This window comes from Notolepis coatsorum (genome assembly GCF_963971535.1).
Source record: "Notolepis coatsorum genome assembly, chromosome: 8".
In the NCBI taxonomy this organism is placed as follows: Eukaryota; Metazoa; Chordata; class Actinopteri; order Aulopiformes; family Paralepididae; genus Notolepis; species Notolepis coatsorum.
In genome coordinates, this window is record NC_140172.1 from 135,460,190 (window position 1) to 135,475,770 (window position 15,581).

Sequence of the window (15,581 nt, forward strand, 5' to 3'; positions counted from 1 at the left end):
GGCTCATAGTGACTAGTGGTCGGCTCATAGTGGCTAGTGGTAGACTCATAGTGGCTAGTGGTAGACTCATAATGGCTAGTAGGCTCATAGTGGCTAGTGGTAGACTCATAGTGGCTAGTAGTAGACTCATAGTGGCTAGTGGTAGACTCATAGTGGCTAGTAGTAGACTCATAGTGAATAGTGGTAGACTCATAGTGGCTAGTAGTAGACTCATAGTGGCTAGTAGGCTCATAGTGGCTAGTGGTAGGCTCATAGTGGCTAGTAGTAGACTCATAGTGGCTAGTAGTAGTCTCATAGTGGCTAGTGGTAGACTCATGGTGACTAGTAGTAGACTCATAGTGGCTAGTAGTAGACTCATAGTGGCTAGTGGTAGACTCATAGTGGCTAGTGGTAGGCTCATAGTGGCTAGTGGTAGACTCATAGTGGCTAGTCGTAGACTCATAGTGACTAGTAGTAGACTCATAGTGGCTAGTGGTAGGCTCATAGTGGCTAGTGGTAGACTCATAGTGGCTAGTGGTAGACTCATAGTGGCTAGTGGTAGACTCATAGTGACTAGTAGTAGACTCATAGTGGCTAGTGGTAGACTCATAGTGGCTAGTAGACTCATGGTGGCTAGTAGTAGGCTCATTGTGGCTAGTGGTAGACTCATAGTGGCTAGTCGTAGACTCATAGTGACTAGTAATAGACTCATAGTGGCTAGTAGTAGTCTCATAGTGGCTAGTGGTAGGCTCATAGTGACTAGTGGTAGGCTCATAGTGGCTAGTGGTAGACTCATAGTGGCTAGTGGTAGACTCATAATGGCTAGTAGGCTCATAGTGGCTAGTGGTAGACTCATAGTGGCTAGTAGTAGACTCATAGTGGCTAGTGGTAGACTCATAGTGGTTGTAGTAGACTCATAGTGAATAGTGGTAGACTCATAGTGGCTAGTAGTAGACTCATAGTGGCTAGTAGGCTCATAGTGGCTAGTGGTAGGCTCATAGTGGCTAGTAGTAGACTCATAGTGGCTAGTAGTAGTCTCATAGTGGCTAGTGGTAGACTCATGGTGACTAGTAGTAGACTCATAGTGGCTAGTAGTAGACTCATAGTGACTAGTAGTAGACTCATAGTGACTAGTAGTAGACTCATTGTGGCTAGTAGTAGGCTCATAGTGGCTAGTAGTAGACTCATAGTGACTAGTAGTAGACTCATAGTGGCTAGTAGTAGACTCATATTGACTAGTAGTAGACTCATAGTGACTAGTAGTAGACTCATAGTGGCTAGTAGTAGACTCATAGTGGCTAGTAGTAGACTCATAGTGACTAGTAGTAGACTCATAATGACTAGTGGTAGGCTCATAGTGGCTAGTGGTAGGCTCATAGTGGCTAGTGGTAGGCTCATAGTGGCTAGTGGTAGACTCATAGTGGCTAGTGGTAGACTTATAGTGGCTAGTAGTAGACTCATAGTGGCTAGTGGTAGACTCATAGTGACTAGTAGTAGACTCATAGTGGCTAGTGGTAGACTCATAGTGGCTAGTGGTAGACTCATAGTGGCTAGTGGTAGACTCATAGTGACTAGTAGTAGACTCATAGTGGCTAGTGGTAGACTCATAGTGGCTAGTGGTAGACTCATAGTGGCTAGTGCTAGACTCATAGTGGCTAGTAGTAGACTCATACATGTGAAGCTCTGTACCTTTTGCAGGTCGTCCTGCAGGTTCTTCAACATGGACTCCAACTGGGAAACCTTCTCTTCCAGGAGGCCTGGCGAGTCACTGCAGACAACAACCATAACAATAAGTAGTAGAAGAAGAAGTAGTAGTAGTAGTAGTAGTAGTAGTAGTAGTAGTAGTAGTAGTAGTAGTAGTAGTAGTAGTAGTAGTAGTAGTAGCAGCAGTAGTAGTAGTAATATTAGTAGTAGTAGTAGTAGTAGTAGTAGTAATAGTAGTGTTGTAGTAGTAGTAGTAGTAGTAGTAGCAGCAGTAGTAGTAGTAGTGTTGTAGTAGTAGTAGTAGTAGTAGTAGCAGCAGTAGTAGTAGTAGTAGTAGTAGTAGTAGTAGTAGTAGTAGTAGTAGCAGCAGTAGTAGTAGTAGTAGTAGTAGTAGTAGTAGTAGTAGTAGTAGTAGTAGTAGTAGTAGTAGTAGTAGTAGTAGCAGCAGTAGTAGTAGTAGTAGTAGTAGTAGTAGTAGTAGTAGTAGTAGTAGTAGTAGTAGTAGCAGTAGTAAATAGTAAACAGTAGAGTAAAGGACTCTACTGATCAACACCATCACTGGTAAGTATAGGGCCAGGGTTCCAAAAATCTGAACTATCCCTTTAAACTATTGCTCATTTTCCTGGGACCCCCTGGAGAGCCACCTTGGATGGCGGGGCGGTGGCTAGAGAGTCCGAAAAGTCACAGGTACAATCCCCTGTGCTGTCAAAGTGTCACTGAGCAAGGCACTGTACCCCTACGTCAGGGGTCTCAAACTCGTGGCCCGCGGGCCAATTGCGGCCCGCTGGATGATATTGTGCGGCCCCCTACTTGACATCATTTTTTTTAGTTGTGGGACTTGTACAGCACTTTGTTCAACTTTGTCAGTGCTGTAAAGTTTTAACCTTTTAAAATCTTAGACAAACAAAACACTTTGCTTTCATGAAATATTGTAAGCCGTCATTTGAGGCTTTATAAAAGCAGCACAATGAACACAAATCTGTCAGTGCCGAGTCCGACCTCATCTTAAATAACAAACAGCATTGCTTGTTGTAATTAACAAAGAGAGGCAGAGTTGATTTAGCAAAAAATAAAAAATAAAAAAATCATATATATATATATAATATTTGATGCAGCCCAGCCTCACCCAGACTCTACCTCCAGCGGCCCCCAGGTAAATTGAGTTTGAGACCCCTGCCCAACGTGCTCTCAGAGGTGCTGCAAATGGCTGGACCCTGAACCCCCTGGTGAGATGCCTACACTTATATGTGTTTAACATATACTGTATGATGAAACAAACACACTTATATGTGTTTAACATATACTGTATGATGAAACAAACACACTTATATGTGTTTATCATATACTGTATGATGAAACAAACACACTTATATGTGTTTATCATATACTGTATGATGAAACAAACACACTTATATGTGTTTATCATATACTATATGATGAAACAAATACACTTATATGTGTTTATCATATACTATATGATGAAACAAATACATATACTGTATGATGAAACAAACACACTTATATGTGTTTATCATATACTATATGATGAAACAAATACATATACTGTATGATGAAACAAACACACTTATATGTGTTTATCATATATTACACAGCATCTTGTGTCCAAACCAACACACCTGTCTTTCAGCTTGTCTGTCTGGTCCCCCCCGTCTCCTGCTTTACGGTCTGTCAGAGGACACATTAATCACATTCATTAATCACATTAATCACATTAATCACATTCATTAATCACATGCAGTAATCACAGTAATAACATTCATTAATCGCATTAATCACATTAATCACATTCATTAATCACATTCATTAATCACATTCATTAATCACATTAATCACATTCATTAATCACTAATATTAAAGACACATTTGCCACATTTATGAATCACATTAGTCACATTCATTAATCACTCATATTAAAGACACATTAGTCATATTCATTAATCACTAATATTAAAGACACATTAGTCATATTCATTAATCACTAATATTAAAGACACATTAGTCACATTCATTAATCACATTAATCACATTAGTCACATTCATTAATCCTTAAAATTAAAGACACATTAGTCACATTCATTAATCACATTAATCACATTCATTAATCACTCAAATTAAAGACACATTAGCCACATTCATTAATCCCTAATATTAAAGACACTGAAATCGACTTTGTGTCGACTCTGTGGAGTAAAGTGAACCTCAGTCATCTCGTACAGACAGGAGCTCGACCCCATTGACCTTACATTGGTTTGTAGCTAACTATCCAGAGCTAGTCTGAGGAACAGCTGGAGTTGTGCTGAGAATGGACTCTACTAGGGCTGACCCCTATTAGTCGATTAGTCGACTAATCGGTCGAAAGGAGCCGTAGTCGACTGGCCAACCTCTTAGTCAAAAAAGAAAAAGAAAAAAAAATGTATAATATTTTTTTATCATTCTTTCCAATAGAAAAGAGGCCTAGAAGCGTGGCTAACGCTAATGGCATGCATACCAGAGGTGAACTGCCTACGAAAACAGGCACAGAGGCACTGAAAGAGGATTTCACCCGTCTAATGAACACACTAGACAAGACAAATATCAAGATGTATCCATCAGGGGACCAATTGCATGCTTTTGCAGAGGACAAGAAGCCTTCAGTCGACTCCTTCAGACATTAAGCACCCCCCACAGCCCAAATGGAATGATAAAAAAAATAAAAAATATTAATTAATATACTTAAAAAAACATTTTTTTTCACTTTTTTTTACTAACGGCAAATTTTGGCCAATCATAGTCGACCATCCAAATCCTTAGTCGGGGACAGCCCTAGACTCTACTAGTAAGTAGGAAATAGACCTAGGTTTCCAAAAATCTGAACTATCCCTTTAAAGGTGCTGTCAGTAATATTTCTGATGGTTTGGAACGCGGTGCCGTGTTCTCCGGCGCGCTCAGCGACGTGGAATAAGCACATTATTAATCTAATGGCTGAGGAACACGGTCCTCATCGATGGCCTGTCAACACGGAGGAACCTGACAGGAGCGGTTATTGAACCTTCAGGGCAGTTTTCACACCAAGCCCGTGTTAATTTTCCTGTCGTGATAAATATGAGCAGGTACTCAGTAAGTCCTCCATCCAGGCCCACAAGCAATCAATTAACAAGGAATCAATCAACAGCGCTCCCCCAAAGGAAAGCACAACCATTTGCGTTTTAACCCTTCCCATGCTAAAATAACCTACAGTAAATCTATAGTATTCGTATGGTTGTTTTTTTCATATACACACAAGTTATGATAGGAATAATATGGTAAACCATATAAGTAGTATTTCTATGGTGCGTCTCTCGTGTTTATGAAAAAGGATTAATAAACAGTAAGGTTAGGATTGAGGTAAGAGTTAGCTTTATAAACAGTAAGGTTAGGGTTAAGGTAAGGGTTAGGTTTACCCTAACTAACCCTAACTAACCTTACTGTCATGCACTTGTCCTAATATACTAACCTACACACTGTAGCACTCAACACGTTGATGAACATTGTTACTCAGCTGATAGAGTTGTGCCCTTCCTGATGACTTGATGTACAGAACTTGTAAGTCGCTTTGGATAAAAGCGTTAGCTAAATGACTAAATGTAAATGTTTATAAACAGTAAGATTATGGTCAGGGTTAACCGTTTCTGCGCCAAAGCCCGCCAATCGTTGGCCGCCAACAATGAGTATACTCGTTATTATGATCGTTATTTCTTTTATTCGCTATTTTGTTGTTTGTGTTGCACTCTGTCTGAGACCACCTAACGCCTTGCGGCCGCTATTGCACTCCATTTGAAACGTTGTGGTTTGTTTTCCTGGCCGAGCTGCAGCGTGCAACTCATAACGATGCATCAACGAGGCTCCACCGCCCGCCCGTTCATTTTCTTTGGTGGTAAATGTGGGACACACTACCGCGACCAGTATTTGGAATGGCGATCAGATAATTGGCTTATTCTTTTTGCAGTACATCATAGACAAGGTAAGGACTATATATTATCAATCTTGCGTTGATCCGATATTTCCCCCCCCGCGATCGCAGCCTGTGTGTGTGTGTGTGTGTGTGTGTGTGTGTGCCGTTGGCTGCGATCAAAGCACGGAGGGACGGTTTTCCCCCGTCCCCTTTCGTGCATGCATGATGAAACATAATACCGATAATCTAGCGTTGATTTCAGGATGATTCGATAATCAGGCGAGAACGTGTTTAGTGGATTTCACTAAAGGGCTGTTTGATGGAGTTATCTGGGATTACACAGGATCACTATACAACTATATCTATACTCATATTCACCACGATATAAAACGGAAATGTATTGATGAAAAAATAATCTGTTTTTTGCATGTTGACCGGAAGAAACCCACTGACAATCGACGGTGTTATTAGATCCATAGCTATAATATAAAATATAGGTTTAGCTCTACAAACAAGGTGAGCGTTTACATGGGGTTAATGGGTGGCATGGCCTATGCACTTCCCGGAAGGGGCGTGGCACTCAATGTGTTAAGGTAAGTGTAACTGAGGGGTACAATTCCCTGACTGTATTACTAGATATGATACTTACTACCACTACCTTTGTACTTAATATTCGGCCACCCAGTACACGGCATAAATATATTATCATGAACACTCTCACGTAGATGAAACGGATCCAACACAAATGTACGAAGTCGAAGTATGCGTTTATTACTACACAGCAATGGTGTGTAGAGCAAGCACTTAATCACTTAATTACATTTATGAATTGAAATAGTATGCACTTTTATGGCAAAGAGTATTCGTCGGTATATCAATAGAGAATGTCCAATCTCTGATGGCGCAGGTGGTAAATATACGACCTGGAATAGTTAAGGAATAACAGCAATGATACTTTAATGATTATAAGACTGGATACACTAAGGGGGGGTTAATCCGGTCGCTTGTAAGCCGACAGGAGTAGGAGGGGGGGGGGGTAGAATCCGGCTGCCTCGTCCGGCCAAGGGTATCCCAGGTGAACCCACTGTAGTGCCGTTCAATGCGCCGGCGATCCTTGGACCACAGATGAAAGCAGGTGGACTCTTTGTGGGCCGGCTCTCTCCGGTCCACGGGGGAGAGACGTGAAGCGACCTCGTCTTGCAGAGCGTCTCCTCACCTTGCGTCCTCTCCAGGGGGGGGGGTTCCAACACACGGCAGTGTCGGGGGTCTTTATCCATGGAATAATCAAAGTATACAAAGCATAATCCGTGCCTGGGAAGGCGGGCTGTCGTCGGTAGAATAATCCGGTATACAGGTCCACTCGCTCGTCGGCTCTGGGGCTCCTCGGGTGCTGCTTCACATGGGTCAACCACCCTGGGTAAGCAGCCAGTTCTCTGCCCGAAACGATGGGGTACTGACTACGGTAGTATTCTCACCGCACGAAGCACTATATATTAACAGACTATTATTAGCTCAATAGACTACGTCCAACTCGACGATATAGTGCCAAATATGACCATTCAAATACCAATATACACGATGTCTCAATACCGATGGTAGGCGAACTTGGCCTTACTCCCACACGTGGCGTCGCGGGGAGGCTTTACGTCTGTGACTCTATTGGAGGGTAAGAAACTGGACTGAAAAGAAAGTCCTACTTTAGTAGCGCAGTATATATACGCACTATGAACAAATAGTCCCATTAGTGGTGCGGTAGCCAGATTCCTACGCGGAACTAGGACTTGTTCGTACATGTGGAGCGGTACGTTTGAACTGGGTCTGAGGGGTATGGCAGCCTGGCACCAAGGTCTCGACCAATAGTAGAATGGAGACTATTATGGGATGTTCAGTAGGCTAGAATGGATATTCAATGCATATTGTACAAGGAATATACAAGGGATATCAGGGAATATTAGAGAATATACAAATACAATTAAATATATATATATAAATAAATATATATATTCGGTTTAATCTGGCCCTTCACAACAGCCACCCCCTGAATAGGTCCCAGACCTAATCAGTTAAACAGAGACAGATTAATCGCGTTGTCTATTTACACATAAGGGTTTGCTGTAGGGGTCAGTCAACTTCACAAAGTCATAGGGTTGTAGGGTCATGGTCATCATCGATTGTGTCTGGGAGTCGAGGCAGTTCTATGAGCCTCGCCACGGGACGGGTGTAAGTGCGACCCTGGACGAGCACTTCAGCTGCTCGGACCTTGCCGTCGGCACCGGTGATCACTTTGCTTATGCGGCCGGCCGGCCACATAGCTCTGGGCAGTGATTGATCAATAATCATGACGACTGTTCCTTCTGTCAAATTGTCTCTCTCCTTTACCCACTTCTGGCGGGTCTGTAGAGACGGTAGGTAGTGCAGTAGGAAACTGTTCCAAAACTTGTCGGCTAATACTTGGCTGTACCTCCACATTCGTCGGCCGTTCGCTTCTTCAGGCCGGTACATTGTCTGGGGTAATGCAGGATCTAGCCGCCCCATCAGGAGTGTGTTGGGGGCTCTGCGTAGACGACCACCCACTCTGATGAGGGTATGAGCGTCGCTCTCGGGGGCCAGGTGAATTAATCTGCTGTCGGATGGGACGGGCTTTCCTCCCTGTAGACAGGCCAATTCATCGGGGAACGAGTCTCTCTGGGCTCGCTGCAGTAGAAGCAATTCTGCTTCCTCGTAGTTAGCTGCTGACATATCAGCGGGGGACTTGCACTCCGGGTGGTACCGCAGGAATGTTCTTTGTTGTGCACTCTCTATGGACGTGCAATCGTCTATGTTAGGGTCGGTGGAGGCTACGGTGCTCAATCCACAGAACACAGACTTCTTATTTTCCACCTCCTCTGGACTTGCTTCCCTCGGGATAGGCATGGGCCACTGTCCTTCCGGGAGTCTTAGGAATGCGGGGCCGTCACTGTAGACATTGCGACGGGTGAGGTCATCCAGGGGCATCCCCCGGGTGATGACGTCAGCTGGGTTCTGTTTTGTATCAACGTAGCGCCACTCTGTTTCTCCGGTTAACTCTTCGGTTAAGTCTTGAATCTCGGTGACTCTGACTCCCACGAAGACTTTGTACTTGCATGAGTCCGATTTGATCCAGGCGAGTACCGTCGTGGAATCTGACCACAGGATTGTTCTAGACACCGGTATGGTGAGCTCACGTTGGATGAGCGTGGCTAGGTGCGCTCCGGCTAGGGCTGCGCAGAGCTCTAGACGTGGGATAGATTGTTGCTTGCGTGGGGCTATTCTCGAGCGGGCGAGGACAAATGCTGTGTAGATCTCTCCCCCCTGGTCTTGGGCCCGCAAGTAGGCTACTGATCCGTATGCGACCTCTGAGGCGTCACTGAAGACGTGTAAGTCCATTTTACATGTCTCTGGCCTCACCGTGGGTGGGAAGTAGCTTCGGCGCATATTAACGCCTGGGAGTGAGTGGAGCTCCATCTCCCACTCTCTCCAGGTGGATGCAAGGTATGCGGGAATGGGGTCGTCCCAGCCCTGGTCCTTGTCCCACAATGCTCGTACAATCATTTTTGCCCTGGTGGTGTACGGTAGAATACATCCTAGCGGGTCATATTGTCGGGCGAGTGTTGTGTACACACTCCGTCTGGTGGTCGGCGCCGCCGCCGGCCTTCCCTGCTCCGTAGTCAGGGGCTTGTGTCTGTAGTGAAGCGAATCTGTTTTGAATCGCCACACCAATCCCAGGGTCATCTCCTGGGCTTCTCCCGGGATTGTAGCCATCCAGGTCTCGCTGCTGGCTGCCTTGTCCTCGGAGGAGAGGCTGCGCAGTACTTGCGGATCGCTGCTGGCCCACTGCCTGAGATCAAAGCCGCCTTTGATCAATGAGGCGCGGAGTTTAATCAGGAGAGCCTCGGCTTCTTCTTGGGTTGAAAGGCTTTGTAGACAGTTGTCTACGTAGAAGCTGTTCTTTACGCTGTGTCGGACCTCTTTGTCCGCTGCTGGGTCCTCTGCTACATGTTTCTGTAGTGCAAATGTAGCACAGCAGGGGCTGCACGTCGTTCCGAAGGGGAGGACTTCCCATTGGTAGATGGCTGGGTGCTCATCTCCTGGCTTCTCTCTCCATAGGAACCGTAACAGGGGCTTGTCCGCCTCTACTAATCTCACCTGCAGGAACATTCCTTTAATGTCCCCGCTGATGGCCACCTTTTCCTGGCGGAAGCGGAGTAGAACGCCGAGTAGGGAGGGGCCGAGTGTGGGACCGGGCAGTAACTCTTTATTCAGATTTTGGGATCCGATCTGGTAGCTGCAGTTAAATACTATGCGGTCTTTACCGTTGTGATGGACCTTGTGGTGGGGCACGTACCACGATTCAGTGGTCTGGTCAGCCTCTTTAATGTCCATCTTTGTGACGTGTCCCGCTGTGATGAGCTTCTCAATCTCAGCGCGGTATACACTCTCTTGGGCGGGGTTCTTGGCTAAGCGCCGCTCCGTGTTCAGCAGGTACCGTTCTGTGGCGTCTGTCTTGGCGTGGAAAGTAGGCATTCCTTCTCGCCGCAGGAGTGGCGTGGCGTATCTCAACACGCCGTTGACCGGGACTCTCTTGGTCCCTGTCTCGAGGAGGTGAATGGCGTAAATGTCATCTTTAGAGCGAATGTCTTTCTTTCCGTTCTTAAAGGGCATTTGTTCCAAGGTCCATAGCCGCTCTACGTGTTGCAGGAGTGCGGTTTCTCCCTCTGTGACTCGGGAGTGGAGACATCTAGTGGCTGTACTTCGGTTGAGAGATTTGGCGAGCGGGCCTTGGAGAGTCCATCCCAAACGGGTCTCGACTGCTGCAGGACAGCCTCGGGGTCCGGTATGAACCCGGTCTATCGGGACAATGAGGTCTGCATGGTCGGAGCCTATCAACAGGGTCGGCATAGCATTGTCTATGAGCGGGATCGGTAACTTGCGCAGATGTACATATTTCTCCATCAGCTTGGCGACGGGGTATGTGTACCGCGACAGTCCTATTTCTTGGCTGGTGAAAGCGTCTGTAATCTGGTACCGTCGCTCAGGCTGGCCGCTTGCTGCGATAGAGAATGAGACATTCTCGCCCTTTATCGTCTTCAAATCTCGTCTTATTGTCCGAATTGTCATTTGGGTTTCGCTTCCCCGCAGCCCTAGCTGGGCCGCAGCGGAGGCGAGCAGCAGGATCTTCTCTGACCCGTCATCGAGGACGGCGTAAGTGTCCAGGACTTTATTCTGGTAGCTTAGTGTCACACGCACTACTTTTAGGAGTACTCGGGCTCCACTGCTGCTGGCGGGATCGATGTACATGACGCTCGCTTTGCGGCTGGATGGTGCGGGTGAAGGGCGCCGTCTGTTACTGTCGTGAAGTATGTCCAGATGGGCTCCATCGCACTTGGTGCACCTTTTCTTTAAGCGGCATTCGGCTGCCATGTGTGAGCGCGCACAGCGAAAGCAGCGCTTGTTGGACTTTATCCATTGACCTGCTTCCTCCGCGTTCAGCTTGGGGAAGGAGTCACATTGCGCTAGCCAGTGTTCTTTCTCACAGTAGGGGCACACTATCTTCCACTTCTCCGTTCTGGAGGGGGTACTGTGGCTCCTGCTGCTCGGTACTGACTCCGATTGGTGCATCACAGTCACCGATCTTCTTCCATCATTTAGTCGTCTGGTTCCTTCTCTGGAGCCAGGGGTGCTCCGTCCGAATGTATCTAGCCGTAGGCTGCTGACTTCTCTCGCCAGGAAGTCTGCTAGATCGAGGAGGTTCGGTTCGGGGCCATTCGGGTCTCTGTGGTCCCTCTGCCGCCTAAAGCGCTCCTGACGAGCGGGCGGCAGCTTCTCCAGAATCCTTTCCACATTTGAGTTGGCGTAAAGTTCATGCCTCCCCTTCTCTCTTTGCGCTCCCAACATCCCTACCAGGGACTGCACTCTGATGGACAGGTCGTCCAGTGCTCGATTGTCTATTGCTGGGGGTAAGCGGTCGATGTGTCGGATCTCCTGGATCACGTAATCCCATATGCGCCCATACCTCTGGTCCAATGCTACCAGCGCTGCTGTGTATGGGGTGGTGGAAGTCGCGTAGGCGAGCGCTATATTATGTGCGCGGGGCACCTTTAAGTGCTTCAGTAGGATGGCGTATTTGTGGCGTTCATCCAATACATCCACCAACATGGTCTCCAGACACATGCAGAGTTCTGTATACTGGGCCCGGTTCTCTTGGGTGAAGTCGGGTACCATAGGCGTGCCAATGTATGACGCTGACTGTGGATACATCGGCGAGCGTTGGGGGAGAGGCCTCCTAGGCGAGTCTCCTCCCGCTCCTTGGTATGGGCTGGTACCGGCAGTGTACCATGGCCCGCTTGTCCAGGTGCTGTTCCTCGGTGCGGGTCGTGCGTCGTGCTCACCCGTGTATAGAGTCGGGGGTCTGTAGCGCAGCTCCGCGGGAGTATAGCCTGGGCTGTACCGGACCTCCTGGTCCGGTAGAGTACTGTGCTGTCTTCGGGCGTGGTTCTCCTCCTCTTCCTCTTCGTCTTCAGTTAGGTCATCCAGTGCTTGTAGTCTCTGGTTTAGCCTCTCCACAGGATATGCTGCTCCTTCCCGGTTGCTAGGTCTCGCTTGGACCGGTGGGGGGAGGTGGTCTGTGGGGGGTATAGACCTCGTCTGTTGGTCAAGTTCAGGGTTGTTTACTCGGCTAGGGGATGCCGCCCTGGAGGTGTGTCTAGACGAGTTCCTGGAGCCTCTGGCGGAGGGAGAGGGTGTTGTCCGTCTGATCAGCTGTTCTATTAGTTGCGACTGCTGTCTGTCGCGCGCTGCGTCCCGTTGAGCACCGGCTCGTTCTCGGGCCACATTCTCTTCCATCTGAATGCGTCTTATTTCTAGACGTATCTGCTCGTGTTCGCTTCGCTGCTGGATCTGCAGTCGGTCGCGTTCAGCAGCGGCGTTCAGGCTGATGAGGAAGGCCTGCTGTAGGGTCCTCTCTGCCTCGCTGGGAGAAGGCGGTTGTATAGGGGAGCCTTCCCTCGGGGTACTCCTTGCGGAGCCTTGGAGCTCTATCTCCACGGTGCTCTCCCCGTCTTCTTCCGTGCCGAGTTCTCTCTCTGTAGCGTTGTATTCCTCCCGGGACTCATCGGGGACTACTTCTTCAGTACTGGCGGGGTGTGAAGTCATGTCTGGTTCCCACTGGTCCCCACCGTGAACTTGGTCAGTTACATTAGAGCCCGTAGGGGCCTCTATGGTCGGGGTAGTCTGGGCGTTGGGGTTAGACATACTTTTACTTTCTAGTTTTACCGCGTTTACTGTTAGTAGAAGACTAGGTTGTTGACTGACAGCGTAAGCCTCTAAGTACTGAGGGAGCCGTCGTTCGCGCTGCGGGCGTTGGTTAGGAGGATCGTTTCGTGGAGTGTTCATCATAGGCCATTTCAATATTAATAACACTATATTAATATTACACTAATTACCATCCGGCTCGAAGGACCAATTGTAACTGAGGGGTACAATTCCCTGACTGTATTACTAGATATGATACTTACTACCACTACCTTTGTACTTAATATTCGGCCACCCAGTACACGGCATAAATATATTATCATGAACACTCTCACGTAGATGAAACGGATCCAACACAAATGTACGAAGTCGAAGTATGCGTTTATTACTACACAGCAATGGTGTGTAGAGCAAGCACTTAATCACTTAATTACATTTATGAATTGAAATAGTATGCACTTTTATGGCAAAGAGTATTCGTCGGTATATCAATAGAGAATGTCCAATCTCTGATGGCGCAGGTGGTAAATATACGACCTGGAATAGTTAAGGAATAACAGCAATGATACTTTAATGATTATAAGACTGGATACACTAAGGGGGGGTTAATCCGGTCGCTTGTAAGCCGACAGGAGTAGGAGGGGGGGGGGGTAGAATCCGGCTGCCTCGTCCGGCCAAGGGTATCCCAGGTGAACCCACTGTAGTGCCGTTCAATGCGCCGGCGATCCTTGGACCACAGATGAAAGCAGGTGGACTCTTTGTGGGCCGGCTCTCTCCGGTCCACGGGGGAGAGACGTGAAGCGACCTCGTCTTGCAGAGCGTCTCCTCACCTTGCGTCCTCTCCAGGGGGGGGGGTTCCAACACACGGCAGTGTCGGGGGTCTTTATCCATGGAATAATCAAAGTATACAAAGCATAATCCGTGCCTGGGAAGGCGGGCTGTCGTCGGTAGAATAATCCGGTATACAGGTCCACTCGCTCGTCGGCTCTGGGGCTCCTCGGGTGCTGCTTCACATGGGTCAACCACCCTGGGTAAGCAGCCAGTTCTCTGCCCGAAACGATGGGGTACTGACTACGGTAGTATTCTCACCACACGAAGCACTATATATTAACAGACTATTATTAGCTCAATAGACTACGTCCAACTCGACGATATAGTGCCAAATATGACCATTCAAATACCAATATACACGATGTCTCAATACCGATGGTAGGCGAACTTGGCCTTACTCCCACACGTGGCGTCGCGGGGAGGCTTTACGTCTGTGACTCTATTGGAGGGTAAGAAACTGGACTGAAAAGAAAGTCCTACTTTAGTAGCGCAGTATATATACGCACTATGAACAAATAGTCCCATTAGTGGTGCGGTAGCCAGATTCCTACGCGGAACTAGGACTTGTTCGTACATGTGGAGCGGTACGTTTGAACTGGGTCTGAGGGGTATGGCAGCCTGGCACCAAGGTCTCGACCAATAGTAGAATGGAGACTATTATGGGATGTTCAGTAGGCTAGAATGGATATTCAATGCATATTGTACAAGGAATATACAAGGGATATCAGGGAATATTAGAGAATATACAAATACAATTAAATATATATATATAAATAAATATATATATTCGGTTTAATCTGGCCCTTCACAACAGTAAGGGTTAGGTTTATAAACAGTAAGGTTAGGGTTAAAGGTCCCCTATTGTAAAAATTGCCTTTTCCAGTGTTTTGAGAGAGACGGGTGCTCAGAGTGGGGGAAGGTGAGACAAGAAGATGAAGAAGTCCTTTGTTTTGACTCGAGAGGCGAAATTTATGGAAGTGGTCGGCCATTTTGGATAATCTCTCAGCTGGAATTTAAAAACAGGTATCTGGCAACCACTAAACAGAAATGTGAGTACACAAAACCTTTACTTCTGTGTGTTCAAAACCTCTGTTACTCTATTTCATTAGCACTCAAAGTGATTTTTCTTTATTGTATACAAAGCTTCAGAATGTTACCATTCGAAAGAGACCAGACTCATGCATGTGCTATACATATAAAGTATAATAAATAGCTAATTACTTTGGGTATGCAATCATCAAAAACGAAAGAAAAGTCGCCCCATTTTTGCCCGATGCTTAACACTTTGAATGCCAGCCATGACATAACACGTGTTAGCAGCCTGCCCCCTGAATGCCCAGCACGATAATTAGCGTGAAATTTCTTTTATTAGCGAGCTGAATTCATATTTCATCAACCGAGTCTACCGTTGGGAAACCAGCCCCACCAGGCGCTCAGATGTGAAAAAAGCGCCCCCTATCGTCTCCCAGATGGTAATGCACCCTTTTGGAATGGACTCAATGAAAATGGATGAGAAAAAAAAACTCCGGAATCCACATTTTACTTCTCACCAGTGTTAATTTTGTTGACTAAATTGATGACGAAAGATGTTCGTCAACGAAGGTTTTTTTCATGACGACAACGAGACGTGACGTCACGTTATTGAAGACCACGTGACGCTAACGAGACTAAATAGTTTATTAAATATCGTTGACCGCAACTGAGGACACAAAAATGTAATTTACAAAAACCAGGACGAAATTTATCTTCATGTATGTTGCTATTGTTGACTAAAACAAGACGAGACAAAATAATTATAACTTTTCTTAATGCCATTGTCCCGAGTAGAGCAGTGTGACGCGGAGCTCCGTTATTAGCATTAGCTGTA

The 15,581-nt window shown here is 46.7% G+C and overlaps 1 protein-coding gene across 1 annotated transcript in view; it reads right to left on the minus strand.

Annotated features, from left to right (window-relative positions):
• The window catches only part of sipa1 (signal-induced proliferation-associated 1), a gene marked incomplete at both ends in the record, with an annotated part of 72,445 nt that overhangs the window by 5,280 nt on the left and 51,584 nt on the right, over positions 1–15,581 (minus strand). Inside the window, 2 exons of the mRNA XM_084320555.1 lie at positions 1,669–1,747; positions 3,321–3,369. Of these exons, the coding sequence (XP_084176681.1) occupies positions 1,669–1,747; positions 3,321–3,369 (128 nt within the window). The remainder of the gene's footprint in view (positions 1–1,668; positions 1,748–3,320; positions 3,370–15,581) is intronic.